General features: G+C 51.0%; 1 protein-coding gene across 2 annotated transcripts in view; it reads left to right on the top strand.

The window, feature by feature from the left end:
• Positions 1–14,329, top strand: part of COL5A3 (collagen type V alpha 3 chain) — a 52,063-nt gene extending 37,734 nt beyond the window's left edge. The window contains exons 52-67 of one of the 2 annotated variants that reach the window (XM_009252766.4): positions 1,094–1,147; positions 1,324–1,377; positions 1,676–1,729; positions 2,856–2,909; positions 3,097–3,204; positions 3,378–3,431; positions 5,092–5,145; positions 5,328–5,435; positions 5,742–5,795; positions 5,882–5,917; positions 6,469–6,522; positions 7,130–7,340; positions 7,450–7,562; positions 10,982–11,050; positions 13,009–13,248; positions 13,342–14,329. In XM_009252766.4, the coding sequence (XP_009251041.4) occupies positions 1,094–1,147; positions 1,324–1,377; positions 1,676–1,729; positions 2,856–2,909; positions 3,097–3,204; positions 3,378–3,431; positions 5,092–5,145; positions 5,328–5,435; positions 5,742–5,795; positions 5,882–5,917; positions 6,469–6,522; positions 7,130–7,340; positions 7,450–7,562; positions 10,982–11,050; positions 13,009–13,248; positions 13,342–13,488 (1,464 nt within the window). In that variant the 3' untranslated portion in view covers positions 13,489–14,329. Of the gene's footprint in view, positions 1–1,093; positions 1,148–1,323; positions 1,378–1,675; positions 1,730–2,855; positions 2,910–3,096; positions 3,205–3,377; positions 3,432–5,091; positions 5,146–5,327; positions 5,436–5,741; positions 5,796–5,881; positions 5,918–6,070; positions 6,209–6,468; positions 6,523–7,129; positions 7,341–7,449; positions 7,563–10,981; positions 11,051–13,008; positions 13,249–13,341 lie in introns of those variants that run through there. The other variant, XM_054539623.2, reaches the window with a different exon arrangement.
• The last annotated feature ends 7,236 nt before the right edge of the window (positions 14,330–21,565 follow it).

Raw genomic sequence — 21,565 nt, 5'->3', positions numbered from 1 at the left:
TCATGAGTGACCCCCAGAACACGGATGAATGAATGAATGGGTGGATGGATGGATTAATGAATGAGTGGATGAATGTATGAATGAGTGAATTAGTGAATGGACAAGTGAATAACTCGGTGGATGGATGAATATGTGAATGAATAAATGGATGAATAAATGAGTGAATGAATGGATGAACGAGGGAATGAATGGGTGAATGAGTGAATTAATTAATGGAAAAATGAATAAATCAGTGGATATATGAATATGTGAATGAATAAATGTGCACGAATAAATGAGTGAATGAATGGATGAATGAGTAAATTAATGGATGAATAAGTAAATTAATGGTGCATGAATATGAATGAATGGATGAATGAATGAGTGGCCGAATGGACAAATGAGTGAGTGAATGAGTGAATGGATGCATGAATGAATGGATAGAGGCATAAGTGAACAAAATGACTGAAGAGATGAGTGAATAAATGAATGGATGGATGGATGAGTGAATTAGTGAATAAATGTGTGAATGAAACATAAACGTGCAGTGATTATACATCATTGAATGGCCTGAAAGTTGATTTCACGGCAGATCATTCTAACACTGTTGCAAAGGTTAAGGTTGAATTGGGTCAGATTTGGGGTGGATGTGGGATTTGGCTTTGAGGCGAAGGTTGAGGCCCTTCTGCCACCACAGTAGGGTTTGGGGTGGGTGGAGGTCAGGAAGGGGCTTTAGCATCTGTGGGACCTCGACTTGAATGGCATTGTTTGGCGTGTCCCTTCTCTGAGTGTATGAATGAATGGATGGATGGATGGATGAATGGATGAGTGAATGAATGAATGAATAGACAAATGAATGGCCAGTTTTCTCTGTGAGTCCCGAGCTGGGAGGCTGTGAGGAGGCTGCAGTGAGACCATGCGTGCAGCATTCTTAGATCAGCGTCTGCACCCATGAAACACGAGAATGTTCACTCTACCAAGCCAGGGATTTTATGTTTTGTTCACTAATGTGTCCCCAGAAACCAAACTGTTCCTGGATACCGTTGATCTGTTCCATAAATGCATGATTGCTCCACAATTCAGAGATGTGATTATTAATCATTCTGTGTTCCAGGGCCCCACGGGGCTCCCCGGAGATCTAGGGCCCCCAGGAGACCCTGGAGTTTCAGTGAGTGTGACCCCCTCCCCAATCCTGGCATATTTCCTAATTCTGTCTCCATCTCCCTACCCCCACAGACCTGGGCACTGACAGTGGAACCAATAACCTTCTTTTGCCTCCCAGCCCCACCCCAAATTTTCATGTACCCTCATCACCCCTCCCAACTCTGTCTTCCCCCCATGCAGGGCATAGATGGTTCACCAGGGGAGAAGGGAGACCCTGGTGATGTTGGGGGACTGGTGAGTGGGAAAATAGAGGGTGTGGTGCTGAGGGGGGGTTGGGGAGCTAGTGAGTGAGTGAATTGGGGGGGCAGGGGAGTGGGCTAGTGGGGTACCCAAGGCCCCTGCAGATGCTCCCGCTTCATCTCTCTGAGGACCCCCAGGAATGTGAGCAGCTTGAGGGAGTAGGTGGGAAGTGGGAGTACCCGGTGCTGGGGTGAGGCTTGGGGAAGGCTGTCCTCTGATCCAAGGCGTCCTAAAACAGTCAGGCTCCAACAGTGTTAGCTGAGACCACAGCTGGTGTCCTTGTCTCCTCCAGGGTCCGCCTGGAGCTTCTGGGGAACCCGGCGCCCCCGGGCCCCCCGGCAAGAGGGTGAGTGATAAGCCACCTCCTGGGTCCTCAGCTTATCTACAGCCCCCACTCACCTTACAGACCTCACTCATCCTACAGCCCTCAACTCACCCCACAGCCCCCACTCACCCACAGACCCCACTCACTCCACAGCCCCCACTCACCCCACAGACCCCACACACCCACAGACCCCACTCACCCCACAGCCCCCACTCACCCACAGACCCCACTCACCTTACAGCCCCCACTCACCCCACAGACCCCACTCACCCCACAGACCCCACTCACCTTACAGCCCCCACTCACCCTACAGCCCCACTCACCCCACAGCCCCCACTCACCCACAGACCCCACTCACTCCACAGCCCCCACTCACCCCACAGACCCCACACACCCACAGACCCCACTCACCCCACAGCCCCCACTCACCCACAGACCCCACTCACCTTACAGCCCCCACTCACCCCACAGACCCCACTCACCTTACAGCCCCCACTCACCCTACAGCCCCACTCACCCCACAGACCCCACTCACCCCACAGACCCCACTCACTCCACAGCCCCCACTTACCCCATAGACCCCACTCAGCCACAGACCCCACTCACCCACAGCCCCCACTCACCCCACAGACCTCAGTCAACCACAGATCCCACTCATCCACACACCCCAACTCATCCCACAGACCACACTCACCCACAGACCCCACTCACCCCAAAGACCACACTCACCCCACAGCCCCCACTCACCCACAGACCCCACTCACCCCACAGCCCCCACTCACCCCACAGACCCCACTCATCCACAGACTCCATTCACCCATAGACCTCAGTCACCCCACAGACCCCATTCATCCACAGCCCCCACTCACCCACAGACCCCACTCACCCCACAGCCCCCATTCACCCATAGACCTCAGTCACCCCACAGACCCCTTCACCCACAGCCCCCACTCACCCACAGCTCACACTCAACCACAGACCCCACTCACCCACAGACCCCATTCACCCAGACCTCATTCACCCCACAGACCCCACTCACCTTACAGACCCCCACTCACCCATAACCCCCCAATCACCCAGACCCCACTCACCCCTCAGACCCTCAAGTCAGCCCCTAAACCCCCCCTCACTGTCTCTCCCTTCCCAGGGTCCTTCAGGACACATGGGTCGAGAAGGCAGAGAAGGGGAGAAAGGTGCCAAGGTGAGTCCCCCTGCCAAGGGGAAGGGTCCCCGCACTACTCTAGGCCAACAGTGGGGCCATCAGGAGAGGGTGGACCTGTGACCACTCCGTGCACCTACTCCCTCCCGATCCCAGATCCTTCTTGGCAGGGGGTCAGGAGGCAGGAACCCTCTGACTCTGGCCCCTCCCTTGCCTGTGTCCATTTCAGGGGGAGCCAGGTCCTGACGGGCCCCCAGGGAGGACGGGTCCAATGGGGGCTCGAGGGCCCCCTGGACGTGTGGGGCCTGAGGGTCTTCAAGGGATCCCCGGCCCTGTGGTGAGTGGAGTGGGGCAGGGGTGGGACAGGGTGGATCCAGCCCCTCTCTGCCTGCTCCCAGCTTGTGATCCCATCACTGTTTGGAGGGGCTGCCCCTGGTGCACGGCGGTGGGAGGGGTCCACACTGGGTTCTGACAGGGTGCAGCCTGCCCCATGTTGTGTTCCATTCTCAGGGTGAACCAGGTCTCCTGGGAGCCCCTGGACAGATGGGCCCTCCCGGCCCCCTGGTAAGAGACTTGTTCATCCTTGAGGTCCTGGCTCTGAGGACCACTCTGGGCACCTAGTGACTACCTAGTGAGCATTGGTGCAGGCGAGCCCTCACTGACCATCCATCTGAGTGTCCATACTGCCTGTCTCTACTAACCCTCTGCTCTGACCTTCCACCTTGATGATCTACACTGCCCGTCTCTATAACCCTCTGCTGTAATAACCACCTTGATGGTCTACACTGCCCGTCTCTATAACCCTCTGCTGTAATAACCACCTTGATGGTCTACACTGCCCGTCTCTATAACCCTCTGCTGTAATACTCCACCTTGATGATCTACACTGCCCGTCTCTATAACCCTCTGCTGTAATAACCACCTTGATGGTCTACACTGCCCGTCTCTATAACCCTCTGCTGTAATAACCACCTTGATGGTCTACACTGCCCGTCTCTATAACCCTCTGCTGTAATACTCCACCTTGATGATCTACACTGCCCGTCTCTATAACCCTCTGCTGTAATACTCCACCTTGATGGTCTACACTGCCCGTCTCTATAACCCTCTGCTGTAATAACCACCTTGATGGTCTACACTGCCCGTCTCTATAACCTTCTGCTGTAATACTCCACCTTGATGGTCTACACTGCCCGTCTCTATAACCCTCTGCTGTAATACTCCACCTTGATGGTCTACACTGCCCGTCTCTATAACCCTCTGCTGTAATACTCCACCTTGATGATCTACACTGCCCGTCTCTATAACCCTCTGCTGTAATACTCCACCTTGATGGTCTACACTGCCCGTCTCTATAACCCTCTGCTGTAATAACCACCTTGATGGTCTACACTGCCCGTCTCTATAACCTTCTGCTGTAATACTCCACCTTGATGGTCTACACTGCCCGTCTCTATAACCCTCTGCTGTAATACTCCACCTTGATGGTCTACACTGCCCGTCTCTATAACCCTCTGCTGTAATACTCCACCTTGATGGTCTACACTGCCCGTCTCTATAACCGTCTGCTGTAATACTCCACCTTGATGGTCTACACTGCCCGTCTCTATAACCCTCTGCTGTAATACTCCACCTTGATGGTCTACACTGCCCGTCTCTATAACCCTCTGCTGTAATACTCCACCTTGATGGTCTACACTGCCCGTCTCTATAACCCTCTGCTGTAATAACCACCTTGATGGTCTACACTGCCCGTCTCTATAACCCTCTGCTGTAATACTCCACCTTGATGGTCTACACTGCCCGTCTCTATAACCCTCTGCTGTAATACTCCACCTTGATGGTCTACACTGCCCGTCTCTATAACCCTCTGCTGTAATACTCCACCTTGATGGTCTACACTGCCCGTCTCTATAACCCTCTGCTGTAATACTCCACCTTGATGATCTACACTGACCACACTGACCCTCCATCTTGACGGTCTACACTGATCACCCACGCTGACCTTGGCCACTGACCACTCACGTTGTCCATCCTCCAATCAACCCCTCATTAGCTCTCATCATCCACCTTGGTGGCCTACGCTGACCATCCCTTGACCCCATCCCTGGTAATTCCCATTTGAAATCTGCATAATTTCCCATTTGACCATCCCCTAACCACCCACACAGACCTTGAGAGTTCACATTTGAGAATCTCTGACTGACCCTTGCTCTTCTCCCAGGGGCCCTCTGGCCTCCCAGGGCTGAAGGGAGACGCTGGCCCCAAGGGGGAAAAGGTAAGGACATCATTCCATTATTCCCTTCCCCATCACCTCCCCTCTTTCCCTCCTTCCCTGGCCAGGGGACTGGGAGATTGGTGCATCCTCTGCTCCCAAACTCGTCACCCTAAGGCTCTAGGAGAAAAACCTCCCTGAATCCTCCCACGTCCTCTCCTGTCTGTGCCTCTTTTGTCCTCCAGGGCCACATTGGATTGATCGGTCTCATTGGCCCCCCGGGGGAAGCCGGTGAGAAAGGAGATCAGGGGTTGCCAGGGGTACAGGGACCCCCTGGTCCCAAGGGAGACCCTGTGAGTGTCCTGACCTGAGTGGGAAGAATGTATTTGAAGGAGGGGGTGGGTTGAGAGACTGTGGGTGTGGGGTCTGGGAAACGTAGGTCTGGATTAATGAGGGTGTGTCTGGGGAAAATAGGGGGATGTATCTGGGAACTGGCAAGTTGGAGGCTGCGTCTGGGGTTTGGGGTCTCTCTGTGGGGGAATTGGAGGTTTGTCTAGGGTTCAGGGTCTTCCTTTGGTAGGATTGAAGGCTTGTCTGAGGGATGTGTCAGGGCAATAGGGTGTACCCCACCAATACTGACCCAGATGTCCTTTCCCTAGGGTCCCCCTGGTCCCATTGGCTCTCTGGGCCACCCTGGGCCCCCAGGTGTGGCGGTGAGTATGCAGGGAATCTTTTGTGGGATGAGGTCACTATGGCGGTCCAGGCCAGGACCTCAGCTCCCCCTGTCTGTACCCTACAGGGCCCTCTAGGACAGAAAGGCTCCAAGGGGTCTCCGGTGAGTACACTCTGCTTCCGTGGGCTTACACATCCCAGCTCCCCACCCTCTCCACTGCACCAGAACCCTCCACGCCTCTGCCTTCATTTATTTATTCATGCAATCGTGTGTTCGACAAATATTTATTCAACACCTACGGTTGTATTTCATCAGATCCAAAATGCCATCAATTATAAGATGTACCATTATTTTACAAACTGCTAGGAAAGAAAACAGTTCTGCCAAGTAAACTATGACTTGCCAAAGATGTTAAGAAGCTGATTTCAGAGACATTAAAACATGAAAAGAAAATTTGTGTCTGATGCTTAATGCTGAAAACTGCATGTCCCTTCCCCAAGGCTGTGTGTGTGAGTGTGTGTGTGTGTGAGTGTGTGTGTGAGTGTGTGTGAGTGTGTGTGTGAGAGTGTGAGTGTGTGTGTGAGAGTATATGTGTGTGAGTGTGTGAGACTGTGTGTGTGAGTGTATGTGTGTGTGTGAGTGTGTGTGTGTGTATGTTGGTGGGAAGGGTCTCCATAGACAGCGTTCATTCTCCAAGTGACTTCTCCTTCCAGGGGTCCATGGGCCCCCGTGGAGATACTGGACCTGCAGGCCCACCAGGCCCCCCGGTGAGTTCCCCAGGGAGGGGGGGAATGGACACCAAAACCTGGGGGGAGAGCAAGGACTATGTCTGGGTGTCCCCAGAGGGTCCTTCCGTGCCCAGCACTGGGCCAGGCACACACTAGGTGTTCAGAGGATGTAGGTGAAGAGGGTAGTTCCCTGCAAAACCCCAAGGAAGTTCTGGCCTGGGAGGGGGGGCTTGGGGGGACGCCCATGGGGGCTCTGACCTGGGTCTTGTCTCTCGGACCCCATCTCTCCCTCCCTGTCTCTCTCCATCTCCCTTATCTGTCTCTGTCTCGATACTGGCGCCACTATTTCATCTTTTGTCTCTCTCCCCGCTCTCTCTCCCTCTGTCTCTGCTATTCTTGCGTTTTCTCTTTTGTCCTCTTACAACTTGGCTTCTCCCCATCTCTGAATCTGTCTCTCTCTTTCCTGTGTGTCTCTCCCTGTCTGCTTCTCTCTCCTTTCTCTATCTCTGCCCCTTGTTTATCTCTCTCCCTCCTCTTTCTCGTTTGTGTCTCTCTGCCTCTTCATCTCTGCCTGTCTCTCTTTCTCCCGCTCTCTCCCTCCCCCATCTCCCCTCTCTTCTCCTCCGTCCCCATCCCCTACGCCCAGGGTCCCCCTGCCGAGCTGCACGGGCTGCGCAGGCGCCGGCGCTTCGTCCCAGTCCCGCTCCCAGTCGTGGAGGGCGGCCTGGAGGAGGTGCTGGCCTCGCTCACATCGCTGAGCTTGGAGCTGGAGCAGCTGCGGCGTCCTCCCGGCACTGCGGAGCGCCCGGGCCTCGTGTGCCACGAGCTGCACCGCAACCACCCGCACCTGCCTGATGGTGAGGTCCGGTCCCCCCGCCACTTGGATGGGCGGAGTGGGGAGGTGGGGGGGTTTGGGGTCCGTCGGGTCCCATCCGGACTCACCCACCCTGCCTGGCTCTGTGGCAGGGGAATACTGGATTGACCCCAACCAGGGCTGCGCGCGGGACTCGTTCAGGGTTTTTTGCAACTTCACGGCGGGAGGAGAGACCTGCCTCTATCCCGACAAGAAGTTCGAGATCGTGAGTAACCCAAACCTCTCATCGCCTCCCCCAGGAAGGGCTGTCTTCTACTCCCCACACCCACACCCACCTTGTCTGGGACGTTATCCTTCCTTCAACCGGCATTTACTGAGCACTTACTGTATGCCAAGTCCTGCCTCAAGAGCTGGGACTACAGCTGAGGATCAAAAAGAAAAAAATCAGGCCAGCCTGGTGACACATGCCTATAATCTCAGCATCTTGGGAGGCTGAGGCGGGAGGATCGTTTGAGGTCAGGAGTTCGAGACCAGCCTGAGCAACATAGCAAAACCCCATTTCTACAAAAATTAAAAAACTGGCCGGGCATGGTGGTGCAAGCCTGTAGTCCCAGCTACTCTGGAGACTGAGGCGGGAGGATCCTTTGAGCCCTAGAGGCGGAGGTCACAGTGAGCCGAGATTGTGCCACTGCACTACAGCCTGGGAGACAGAGCAAGTCTCCATCTCAAAAAAAAGAAAGAAAAGAAAACAAACTATCTCTGCTTTTATGGAACTCATGCCTTCCATGGGAAGACAGACAAGGAAAACTCCAAAAGAAATCAATAGGCCAGGTGTGGTAGCTCACGCCTGTAATCCCAGCACTTTGGGAGGCCAAGGGGGGCAGATCACCTGAGGTCAAGAGTTTGAGACCGGGCTGACCAATATGGTGAAACCTCGTCTTTACTAAAAATACAAAAATTAGCTGAGTCTGGTGGCAGGCGCTTGTAATCCCAGCTACTCAGGGGCTGAAGCAGCAGAATCACTTGAACCTGGGAGATAGAGGTTGCAATGAGCCAAGATTGCACCATTGCACTCCAGCCTGGGCGACAGAGTGAGACTCCATCTAGGAAAAAAAAAAAAAAAAAAAGAGAAGGCCGGGCGCGGTGGCTCACTCCTGTAATCCCAGCACTTTGGGAAGCCAAGGCAGGCGGATCACAAGGTCAGGAGATCGAGACCATCCTGGCTAACATGGTGAAACCTGTCTCTACTAAAAAATTACAAAAAATTAGCCGAGCATGGTGGCAGGCGCCTATAGTCCCAGCTACTCAGGAGGCGGAGGCAGGAGAATGGCGTGAACCCGGGAGGCGGAGCTTGCAGTGAGCTGAGATCGCGCCACTGCACTCCAGCCTGGGCGACAGAGCAAGACTCTGTCTCAAAGAAAAAAAAGAAAAGAAAAAAAAGAAAGAAACTATCTACTTCATAGAGTGGCTGTGCAATTCAGATACTGATGCAAAAACAAGTATCAGTGAACTGTTTTTGTGTGTGTGTGTGTGTGTGAGACAGAGTCTGGCTCTGTCTCCCAGGCTGGAATGCAGTGGTGTGATCTCAGCTCACTGCAACCTCTGCCTCCCAGGTTCAAGAGATTCTCCTGCCTCAGCCTCCCCAGTAGCTGTACTTACAAGCATGCGCCACCAAGCCCAGCTGATTTTTTTGTATTTTTTTTTTTAGTAGAGATGGGGTTTCACCACGTTGGTTAGGCTGGTCTTGACCTCAGGTGATCTGCCCACCTTGGCCTCCCAAAGTGCTGGGATTACAGGCGTGAGCCACCGCACCTGGCCTGCAGGGAACATTTATTAAACCCTGACTACATGTGGTGCTGGGCTAATACCTCTATCTGCAGGTTAAGCACTTAGCAAGAACCTGGCCAGTATAAGTGTAAAATAATATTTATTGTTATTGTTATTTTTGTCTGTTTTTCAGACAGGGTCTCACTCTGTCACCCAGGCTAGAGCACAGTGGTGGGATCACAGCTCACTGCAGCCTTAACCTCCTGGGTTCAATGATCCTCCTGTCTCAGCCTCCTGAGTAGCTGTGTATCACAAAGGTGTGCATCACCATGCCTGGCTAATTTTTTAAATTTTTTATAGAGATGAGGGTCTCACTATGTTGCCCAGGCTGGTCTTGAACTCCTGGTCTCAAGAGATCCTCCTGCATTGGCCTCCCAAGGTATTGTGATTATAGGCATAAACCGCCACACCCGGTCTATTTTAATTTTTTTAGACAGGGTCTTTCTCTATCACCCAGGCTGGAGTGCAGTGGCATCATCATGGCTCACTGTAACTCAAAGCACTGGGATTAAGCAGTGGGAGAAAGCCACTGTGCCCAGCCCCATATTGTTTTGTTCTTTTGAGACATAGTCTCACTCCGTTGCCCAGGCTGGAGTGCAGTGGCGTGATCTTGGTTCACTGCAACTTCCACCTCCCCGGTTCAAGAAATTGTCCTGCCTTAGCTTCCTGAGTAGCTGAGATTACAGGTGCCTGCCACCACACCTGGCTCATTTTGTATTGTATTTTTAGCAGAGACGGGGTTTCACCATGTTGGCCAGGCTGGTCTGAAACTCATGCCCTCAAGTGATCCACCCATCTTGGCCTCCCAAAGTGCTGAGATTACAGGTTTGAGCCACTGAGCCTGGCCCCATGTTGTTATTTTTAACTGGTTTATTTTCTCCTGGTTTATTTTCTCCTGGTTTAGTGGGAGCTCAGATGCCCAGTGGATGGGAATTTAGACAAGCTTGGACTTCCCACTGGGCCTGGAGTGCAGGACTTGATCCCTAAACAATTGCTAACATCTGAGAGCCTCCTCTTCACTCATCTGCTTAGCCTAAAGGGAGGCTGAGGCTGGGCGCATTGGCTCATACCTGTAATCCCAGCACTTTGGGAGGCTGAGGCTGAGGTGGGAGTATCGCTTGAGCCCAGGAGTTCAAGACCAGCCTGGGCAACATAGAAAGACCCCCTCCACCTGCCCCCCCCCAAAAAAAAACAGGCATGGTGGCACACTCCTATTATCCCAGCTACTTAGAAGGCTGAGGTCAGAGGATTGCTTGAACTTTGGAAGTCGAGGCTGCAGTGAGCCAGTGATCACACCACTGCACTCCAGCCTGGGTGACAGAACAAGACCCTGTCTCAAAAAATAAAAATTTAAAAAAGCTGGGCATGGGGGTACATGCCTGTAGTTCTAGCTACTTGGGAGGCTGCAGTGGGAGGATTGCTTGAGCCCAGGAGTTTGAGGCTGCAGTGAACTATGATTATGTCACTGCACTTCAGCCTGGGTGACAGAGTGAGATCCTGTCTCAAAAATTAATTAATTAATTAATTAAAATAAAATGGTACCATTGGAGACCCAGACCTCAATCCCACAGGGGAGCCCTGGGAGACTGTGTAGCACAGGCACTGGAGAGTTATCCCCCTTGGAGGTGAGGGAGCTGGGGTATTTATCCACCAACTCCCATTAGTCATTGGGTGAGGGCTGCCTCAGGGGTATGAACCTCCTTCACCCATTGTGCACTGGCAGAGCTCGTCCATCCCAGAAGCCAGAGAACATCCTGACATAGTCACAGCAGCCTACGGTGTGAGGAGGGAAATGCAGATGGGATCTAGGTGGCACCAAGGGCGTCAGCTACAGTGAGCCTCCCTTTTCTCCTCCAGGTGAAATTGGCCTCCTGGTCCAAGGAAAAGCCTGGAGGCTGGTATAGCACATTCCGTCGAGGGAAGAAGGTGAGTCACCAGAGGCCGAGGTGGGGAGTGGCATGAAAATTGATGGGAACCAGCAGGGGGGTTTGAGGGGTGGGTTCTGAGAGGTGAGATGAACAGGATAGGCTTTCCTCTACCTTCCTAGGGATCGCAAGCTGGAGGTGGGGTGGCAGCAGCATCAGATGTGTAACAGGCAGTCAGTTGCCATACAGAATGATGGTGCCAGGATAGGGGAAGCACAGGGCATGGTGGAAATTTAGAGGCAGTGTTGAAAAGACCAGAAGGCTTCCTGGTAGAAATCGCAGCTCATCTGAAGCCTAAAGAATGCACTGTGTTAGCAAGCTAGGAAGGACAAGGACAAGTGTTCCAGGGAGAGGGAAAGGCATATGCAAAGGCTCAGTCAAGACAGGGTCTGGTGAATTTGAAGAAGAAGAAGCCACATGGCTGGGTACAGTGGCCTGTAATTCCAGCACTTTGGGAGGCCAAGGTGGGCAGATCACCTGAGGTCAGGAGTTCAAGACCAGCCTGGCCAACATGGTAAAACCCCATCTCTGCTAAAAATACAAAAATTAGCCAGGCATGGTGATGCGTGCCTGTAATCCCAGCTACTCGAGAGGCTGAGGCAGGAAAATCACTTGAGCCCGGGAGGAAGAGGTTGCAGTGAGCCAAAACTGTGCCACTGCACTCCAGCCTGGGCAACAGAGCGAGATTCCATCTCAAAAAAAAAAAAAAAGCATTATTAAGATATTTTGTATTTTTTTCATATTAGCTCTTCAAAATCTGATGGAGATTTTACATTTATAATACATCACAATTTGAATGCTAAATTTTATTGGGAATATTTGCTCTATATTTAGATTTCATAAAACCATTGAACAACAGTTCAAAAAGGAAATTCAGACTCAAGTTGTTCCAAACATAAGCTTTCTGATAACTGGATTGAAGCTCAGTCATTAGTTATGAATGTTTTTAAGTAAAAAAATTTAGGGCCAGGCGCAGTGGCTCACTCCTGTAATCCCAGCACTTTGGGAGGCCAAGGTGGGCGGATCACGAGGTCAGGAGATCGAGACCATCCTGGCTAACACGGTGAAACCCCATCTCTACTAAAAATACAAAAAATTAGCCGGGCGTGGTGGTGGTTGCCTGTAGTCCCAGCTACTTGGGAGGCTGAGGCAGGAGAAAGGCGTGAACCTGGGAGGCGGAGCTTGCAGTGAGCCAAGACTGTGCCACTGTACTCTAGCCTGGGTGACAGAGTGAAACTCCGTCTCAAAAAAAAAAAAAAAAAAAAAAAAATATATATATATATATATATATATAGAAGTTAAAAAAAAAAAAGTGCCTGCCAGGCATGGTGGTGTGCACCTGTAGTCCCAGCTACTTGGGAGGCTGAGATGGGAGGATGACTTGAGCTCAGGAGATGGAGGCTGGAATGAGCCAGGATTGTGCCAGTGCACTCCAACTTGGGCAAAAGAGCAAGACTCCAACTCCTACTCCCCCAAAAAGGAAACAAAATTAAATAAAGTAAAAAAAAAAAAAGCCCTCCTTCAAATCAGCCACGTTTCAAGTGCTCAAAATCCACGTGGCTATTAGACATATGGCTGCCATATTGGACAGGGCAGAAATCGGTTATTCAGGGACAGTGAGCTCTGTAGATCCAGCGACTCACAAGAGTGGAGGCAGAGTTGTCTTCTGGGTGGGGATGAGTGTGTTAAAACCCTGGATTGGTGGATGAAGCAATCAGAATTTGGGAGGTCAGATGGAGTGGGCATGGAGGCCTACTGGATGGAGAGGTGGACAGAGTGGATGTTCAGGTGACTCTTGGGATTCTGCCAGGGATCTCTAGGTGGCTGGTGGGACCTCCTCAGAGATGGCAACATGGGAGGGGTGGCTTGTCTGCCAGTGGATGGAGATTCCGGGGGGTGGGTTCTGCAGAAAGAGGCTCATGGAGCCCCTCACCCTCTGCCTTGCCCTCCTCCCACCAGTTCTCCTACGTGGACGCCGACGGGTCCCCAGTGAATGTTGTGCAGCTGAACTTCCTGAAACTGCTGAGTGCCACAGCTCGCCAGAACTTCACCTACTCCTGCCAGAATGCGGCTGCCTGGCTGGACGAAGCCACGGGTGACTACAGCCGCTCCGCCCGCTTCCTTGGCACCAATGGAGAGGAGCTGTCTTTCAACCAGACGACAGCAGCCACCGTGAGCGTCCCCCAGGATGGCTGCAGGGTAAGAGGGTGGGGCAGTGGCCAGCTAGAGACGGGAGGCAAGACGTCAGCTACCTTGCCCGTAACTCACCATCTCTGTCTTCTCTGTGGACAGCTCCGGAAAGGACAGACGAAGACCCTTTTCGAATTCAGCTCTTCTCGAGCGGGATTTCTACCCCTGTGGGATGTGGCGGCCACTGACTTTGGCCAGACGAACCAAAAGTTTGGGTTTGAACTGGGCCCCGTCTGCTTCAGCAGCTGAGAGTGTCCGGGGTGGGAGGGACCGTGAGGGAGCCCCAGAATGGGGTGCATTTGGTGCTGAGGCTTTGAAGCCACCGTATTTATCGTTACCTGTGACTCTGGAGCCAATGGGATGTGACTTCGCTCATCACGGTCAGTCATTCCTTCTTTCCAGGGCGCTGGGGGCTGGGCTTCCCTGGCCCAAGGGTCCAGCCTCCTCTCACCCCATTCCAGGTGGCATACTGCAGTCTGGCTCTTTCTCCTCTCCCTCCCCACCCAAGCCTCACCCCCCCACCCCTTGAATCCCCATGCAATGATCTTCTAACTCAGAGCTGATGAACAAAAGCCCCCCCACCCCCCAATGCCTGCCTCCTCACTCCTCCGTCACTGCCCTTCACACCTTTTGGTGCTACCCCTCCCCAGAGTTAAGCACTGGATGTCTCCTGATCCCAGGCTGGGACCCCCACCCCCTTTGATCCTTTCTACTTCCACGGTGAAAGGACTGAAGTCAGACTACAGAGGGAAAAGGTACTTCCCTTGACTGGGTTGTGTTTCTTCTCCTGCCTCAGCCCAGCTCTGCAAAACCCCTCCCCCTGCCCCCCACCTCCCCAGGCTCACCTTGCCATGCCAGGTGGTTTCGGGACCAAGATGGTGGGGGATGAATCAGGATCCTAATGGTGCTGCCCTATTTATACCTGGGTCTGTATTAAAAGGGAAAATCCCCCTTGTTGTAGCTTTCATCTGCTTCCTCCTTAGGGAAGGCTGGGATATGATGAGAGATTCCAGCCCAAGCCCGGCCCCCCACCGCCAGGCCATAGGGCATAATTTGCATCTCAAATCTGAGAATAAACTGATGAACTGTGTTTTTGTCTCTGTGTATTTCTTTTTAAAATTTTTTTTGTTTTTATTTTTGTTTTATTTATTTATCCTTGAGACGCAGTCTTGCTCTGTCACCCAGGCTGGAGTGCAGTGGTGCAAGCTTGGCTCACTGCCACCTCCGCCTCCCGGGTTCAAGCAATTCTCCTGCCTCAGCCTCCCTAGAAGCTGGGGTTACAGGTGTGCACCACCATACCTGGCTAATGTTTGTAATTTTAGTAGAGATGGGATTTCACCTTGCTGACCCGGCTGGTCTTGAACTCCTGACCTCAGGTGATCGGTCTGCCTCGGCCTCCCAAAGTGCTGGGATTACAGATGTGAGCCACCACGCACGGCCTTTGTTTGCTCGTTTTTAGAGACTGGGTCTCACCCTGTCGCCCCGTCTGGAGTGCAAGGGCATGATCATGGCTCACTGCAGCCTCCAACTCTGGGACTCAAGTGATCCTCCTTCAGCCTCCTGAGTACCTGGGACCACAGGCATGCACCATCACACCCAGCTGGGTTGTTTTGTGTGTGTGTGTGTGTGCGTGTGTGTGTTTGTGTACACATGGTGTCTTGCTTTGTTGCCCAGGCTTGTCTCAAACTACTAGCCTCAAGCAATCCTCCCACCTCAGCCTCCTGAGCTGCTGAGATTGCAGGTATGAGCCACCTCACCCAGCTCTTGATCTCTTTCATCTGATGTGGCCCATATCTTGGGATCTGGCTCTTGTCTCATCTGAGGTACCTGTCACCACCTGTATTAATTAGGTATGTCTTTTGGGAATGCAATTATAATGAGACTCACTGGAGATTATAGGCCTATTTATTCACCCAGGCTCCTAGAGGAAAAGTTGAAAATTGTCAGCTTGGGCTGGGAGGCCCAAGTCAGCTTAAAGCAGAAGTTTGGCCTCTTTACAAAAAAATTTTTTTTTAATTAGCTGGGCATGGAGGAGCATGCCTGTGGTTTCAGCTACTCAGGAGGCTGAGGTGGGAGAATCACTTGAGCCTGGGAGGCGGAGGTTGCAATAAGCTGAGATTGCACCACTGTGCTCCAGCCTGGGTGACACCACAGCAAGACCTTGTCTCAAAAAAAAAAAAAAAAATTGGTTTGGGATGATTTGAATTAAGAGTTAGATGTTGGTTTGAGGTATATTTTTAACTGATTTATTGAGATATAATTCACATACCATATAATTCGCCCATTTAAGCTGTGTAATTAAAAGAAATCCTATACCCATTAGTGGTCACTCCTCATGTCTTTCCAACCTCCCAGCTGTAGGCAACCACGAATCTGCTTTCTGTCTCTAAGGATTTGCCTATTCTGGACTGAAATGTCCATTTCATATAAATGGAATCACGCTAGGTGAGGTGGCTCACTCCTGCAACCCCAGCATTTTGGGAGGCCAAAGCAGGAGGATCGCTTGAGGCCAAGAGTTCCAGACCAGCCTAGGCAACATAGCAAAACCCCATCTCTACAAAAATAAAAATAAAAACATTAGCCAGGTACAGTGGCGCACATCTGTAGTCCCAGCTACCCAGGAGGCTGAGGCGGGAGAATCACTGGAGGCCAGGAGTTGGAGGCTGCAGTAAGCTGTGATCACACCACTGCACTTCAGCCTGGGCAACGGAGTGAGACCTTGTCTCTTAAAAAAAAAAAAAAAGGAATAAATAAAAATAAATGGAATCACACAATATACGGCCCTTTGTATCTGGCATTTTCAGCAAAATGGTTTCCAGGAGTTTTTGTTTTGGGGGCAGTCTCGCTCTGTCACCTAGGCTGGAGTGCAGTAGCACAATCTCGGCTCACTGCAACCTCCCCCTCCAGGGTTCAAGCAATTCTCCTTTCTCAGCCTCCTGAGTAGCTGGGACTACAGGCACGCACCACCATCCCTGGCTAATTTTTGTATTTTTAGTAGAAATGGGGTTTCACCATGTCGGCCAGGCTGGTCTCGAACCCCTGGCCTCAAGTGATTCACCCACCTTGATCTCCCGAAGTGCTGGGATTACAGACATTAACCACAGTGCCCGGCTAGTTTCCAGGTTTATTTGTAGCATGCATAGTACTTCATTCCTTTTTATTGCCAAGTAATGTTCAGTCATCTCCCACCTTTGGCTAATTCATTCATCAGTTGATGGGCACTGTTGGATTGAGTTTAGTTAGGAGTGATGGAGAAATGGTGTGAGTTGAGTTGGGTAAGATGGGATTGGGTGGGTAGAAACTTCGGATTGGGGTGAGTTTTCTCCCTCAAACCCAAGGCCCTGGCTCTGCTACTCCTGCCACCAGCCCCTTAAGGCCACCTGAATACTTGTCCTCATTCATGGAATCAACGTTGTTAAGAGTCCTGACGCCATGAAGACTGTTGGTACCCAGAGGTTGATGATTTGTTCATTCATGTTTTTTTAGAAGCATTTTTTTTTCTTGCTCTGTTGCCCAGGCTGGAGTGCAGTGGTGCAATCATAGCTCACTGCAGTCTCCAACTCCTGGACTCAAGTGATCCTCCCACCTCAGCCTCTCAAGTAGCTAGGACTATATTCATATGCCACCACACCCAGCTAATTTTTAAACTTTTTTTTTTTTTTTTTTTTGAGACTGAGTCTTGCTCTGTCACCAGGCTGGAGTGCAGTGGCGCGATCTCGGCTCGTTGCAACCTCTGCCTCCTGGGTTCAAGCAACTCCCCTGCCTCAGCCTCCCTAGTAGCTGGGACTATAGGCGTGCGCCATCATGCTGGCTAATTTTTTGTATTTTACTAGAGATGGGGTTTCACCACGTTGTCCAGGATGGTCTTAATCTCCTGACCCTGTGATCCACCCAACTCAGCCTCCCAAAGTGCTGGGATTACAGGCATGAGCCACCTCGCCCAGCCAATTTTTAAACTTTTTTTAAGAGACAGGGTCTCGGGGGGAGGGGAGAGGGATAGCATTAGGAGATATACCTAATGTAAATGATGAGCTAATGGGTGCAGCACACCAACATGGCACATGTATACATATGTAACAAACCTGCATGTTGTGCACATGTACCCTAGAACTTAAAGTATAATTAAAAAAAAAAAAGAGAGAGAGAGACAGGGTCTCGGATGGGCACAGTGGCTCACACCTGTAATCCCAGCACTTTGGGAGGCCGAGGCAGGTGGATCATGAGGTCAGGAGTTTGAGACCAGCCTGGACAATATGGTGAAACCTCATCTCTACTAAAAATACAAAAATTAGCTGGGCGTGGCAGCGTGTGCCTGTAATCCCAGCTACTTGGGAGGCTGAGCCATGAGAATTGCTTGAACCGGGGAGGCGGAGGTTGCAGTGAGCTGAGATTGCGCCACTGCACTCCAGCCTGGGTGACAGAGCGAGACTCTGTCTCAAAAAAAAAAAAAAAAAAAAAAAGACAAAGTCTCACTGTGTTGCCCAGGCTGGTCTCAAGCTCCTGGGCCCAAGGGATCATTCAGCCTCAGCTTCCCAAAGTGCTAGGATTACAGGCGTGAGACATCATGCCCAGCCTCAACTAACACTATTAATCTTAATCATAGTTGCCATTTATTACCCATATGCCAGACACTTTTCATCAAATGTTTTACCTCAATTAATTTAATTATCCCACATAACAAGCTTTGAGGGATGTTCTATTATTATCTCCATGGTGCAGATAAGGAAACTGAGGAACAGACAGAGGTGGAATAATTTATCCGAAGGCTAGAACTAGAAAGTGATGAAGACCATCAACAGATTTTGCTAAACAGAGCTGGGCATGGTGACATGCACCTGTAGCCCCAGCTATTTAGGAGCCTAAAGCGGGAGATCTGGAGTGAGTTTAGACCCAGGAGTTCAAGTCAACATGGGCAACATACCAAGATCCCATCTCTTAAAAAAAACGAAACAAAAAAAACCCCACAAAAACATTTTGCTAAACAAAAAGCCATTCTCTCTCTTAAGGGAATTTTGGCCATTGCTGTTTTTCAAAATTACATCTCTGGGCTCAGCACTTTACATGTATTTTCTTTCTTAATTATCACAGTCCACTTTAATATCTCCCATTCCTTTTACTTTTATTTATTTTATTTTATTATTATTTTATTTTAATTATCATTATTATTATTTATTTATTTATTTTTTGAGATGGAATTTCGCTGTGTCACCCAGGCTGGAGTGCAATGGCATGATCTCAGCTCGCTGCAACCTCTGCCTCTTGAGATCAAGCGATTCTCCTGCCTCAGCCTCCCGGGTAGCTGGGATTATGGGCGTGTGCCACTATGCCCAGCTAATTTTTGTATTTTTAGTAGAGACGGGGTTTCATCATGTTGGTCAGGCTGGTCTCGAACTCCTGACCTCAGGTGATCCACTCACCTCAGCCTCCCAATGTGCTGGGATTACAGGTGTGAGCCTATTTATTTTATTTTATTTTATTTATTTTTTGAGACAGAGTCTTGCTCTGTTGCCCAGGCTAGAGTGCAGTGGCATGATCTCAGCTCACTGCAGCCTTTGCCTCCTGGGTTCAAGCAAGTCTCCTGTCTCAGCCTCCTGAGCAACTGGGACTACAGGCACGTGCCATCACACCAAGCTAATTTTTGCATCTTTAGTAGAGACGGGGCTTTCGCTATGTTGGCCAGGCTGGTCTTGAACTCCTGACCCCAGCCTTTTATTTTCTTGAAACAGGGTCTTGCTCGGTTGCCCAGGCTGGAGTGCAGTGGCATGATCATAGCTCACTGCAGCCTCCAACACCTGGGCTCAACCAACCCTCTTGCCTCCACCTCCTGAGTAGCTGGGACTACAGGTGCGTTTCACCATGCTCAGCTAATTTTCAAATTTTTTTGTAGAGAAAGGGTCTTGCTATGTTGCCCAGGCTGGTCTCAAACTCCTGTCCTCAGGCGATCCTCCCGCCTTGGCCTCCCAAAGTGTTGAGATTATAGGCATGATCCACGGGGCACTTGCCCCCATGCCCCCATGTCTGTTTGTTTGCATTTTACAGGAAGGAAACAGGTTCAGAGAGGGGAGGTGTCTGCCCACAGTACACAGCCAGGCATTTGAATGCAGGTCGGCCTGTCTCGGTTTTGCAACTCCATTCCCATCCTGGTGCACGCGTTTTGGAAAGGAGGGACAATTTATAGAGTTTAATGAGGACTCTTTAATGAGCCCAAAGCTCGTTAATGAGTGAGAAACCCGACCCTGTAAATGAAAGGTTAATTGACAAAGGTGTGAGAAGGGAATTCTGGGCCTTGCTAAGCTCCTTGTGTTTATTCAGCATCAGTGCCAGCACCCAGACGGCTGCCCGGAAAACCCCCAGCTGATTTGCATATTTAGCAGCCATAATTAATCACACTGCTAGTGCTCCCTGAGCAATTACTGACACCCAGTGTTCCAGCCGGGGGGGGAGTGGGGTGGCCAGAGTGGGGGCCGCCTGTGGCTTTATACAGAGATGGCTGTGGTCGGCGGGGGGCGGATATGGTAGGGGAGTTTATTTATTTAGGAGTTGGGGTCTTGCTCTGTCACCAGGCTGGAGTGCAGTGGTGCGATCATGGCTCACTGCAGCTTCAACCTCCCCTGCTCAAGCGATCCTCCTGCCTCAGCCTCCAGAGTAGCTGGGACCACAGGTGCATTCCACCACTCCCCACTAATTGTTTTTAATTTATTTTTTTAGAGACAGGGTCCTGTGCTGTCACCCAAGCTGAAGTTCAGTGGCTTGATCATAGCTCACTGCAGCCTCAGATTCCTGGCTTTAAGCAATCCTCCTGCCTCAGCCTCCCTAATAGCTGGGACTACAGGTGCGCACCACCGTGCCCGGCTATTTCTTTTGTTGTTGTTGTTGTTGTTATTTTTCAGATGGTCTCGTTCTGTTGCCCAGGCTGGAGTAGAGCCTCAGCATCCCAGTCTCAAGAGATCCTCATATCTCAGCCTCCTGAGTAGCTAGGACCACGGGCTCGTGCCACCACACCCACCTAATTTTTAAATCTTTTGTAGAGACAAGGGCTCACTATGTTGCCCAGGCTGGTCTGGAACTCCTGAGCTCAAGCAATTCTCCTGCCTCAGCCTCTCAAAGTGCTGGGATGACAGGTGTTAGCCACAGTGCCGGGCCTAGCAGGGAATTTTACACATGCATACTCATAACTTCGTTTTGTTTTGTTTGAGATGAAGTCTTGCCCTGTTGCCCAGGATGGAATGCAGTGGCAGTGACAGTGGCACAATCTTGGCTCACTGCAACCTCCGCCTCCCAGGTTCAAGCAATTCCCCTGACAGCCTCCTGAGTAGCTGGGACTACAGGTGTGTGTCACCATTCCTGGCTTTTTTTTTTTTTTAAATTTTTATTAGAGACGGGGTTTTGCAACGTTGGCGAGGCTAGTCTCAAACTCCTGACCTCAGACGATCCCCCCTGCCTTGACCTCTCAAAGTGCTGGGATTACAGGCATGAGCCTCCGTGCCCGGCCACAACTTTGATGGGGACACTCACACACAATTATATATCAGAACCAAGGACCCTCAAAGTCAGCCCTTTGAGGGTCACCCCTGCCACGGCTGCAGGTCATGTCCCAAACCCCCACACACACACCCACATCCTCAGCCAGGTTCAGACACACTGGCACCAATAGCAGGGCACACACACAGTCACACACTCCCAGCTGTGAAAGGAAAATTGCAACTTGGGGCTCCAAACTCAACTGTGGCAAAAGGGAAAAGTGAAGCTTGGGAACTGAGTCAGGCGAAAACTGCTTTCCTTTTGTTCCCAAGCAGATAGCTGTAATTTCACTTGCTTACTCTGTCTTACGTAAAATGTAGATTTACTGAGCTGGAGCCGATTGCATAATCGACTTTTCCTCTACCCCTCTCTTTTCACATGTAAAATGCAGATTCACTAAGCGGTAATCAAAGCCTCACATGAATGAAACCACTTGCCTCATTGCCTACACTCTCTCCTGCTATTTTTCCCTTCCTCCTTCCCCTCCTTTTTGCTTTTTCCCCTTAAAGTTGTTTTAATTTTTTTCTTTTCTTTGAGATGGAGTCTTGCTTTGTCACCCAGGCTGGAGTGCAATGATGTGATCTCGGTTCATTGCAACCTCTGCCTCCCGAGTTCAAGCGATTCTCGTACCTGAGCCTCCCAAGTAGCTGGGATTACAGGCACATGCTGCCACATCTGGGTAATTTTTTGTATTTTTAGTAGAGATGGGGTTTCGCCATGTTGGCCAGGCTGGTCTTGAACTCCTGGCCTCAAGTGATCTGCCTGCCTTGACCTCCCAAAGTGTGGGATTACGGGTATGAGCCAT

This window comes from Pongo abelii, chromosome 20 (genome assembly GCF_028885655.2).
Source record: "Pongo abelii isolate AG06213 chromosome 20, NHGRI_mPonAbe1-v2.0_pri, whole genome shotgun sequence".
NCBI lineage: Eukaryota > Metazoa > Chordata > Mammalia > Primates > Hominidae > Pongo > Pongo abelii.
The sequence above is the reverse complement of the archived record's forward strand: the minus strand, read 5'-3'. Positions and strand labels throughout refer to the sequence as shown.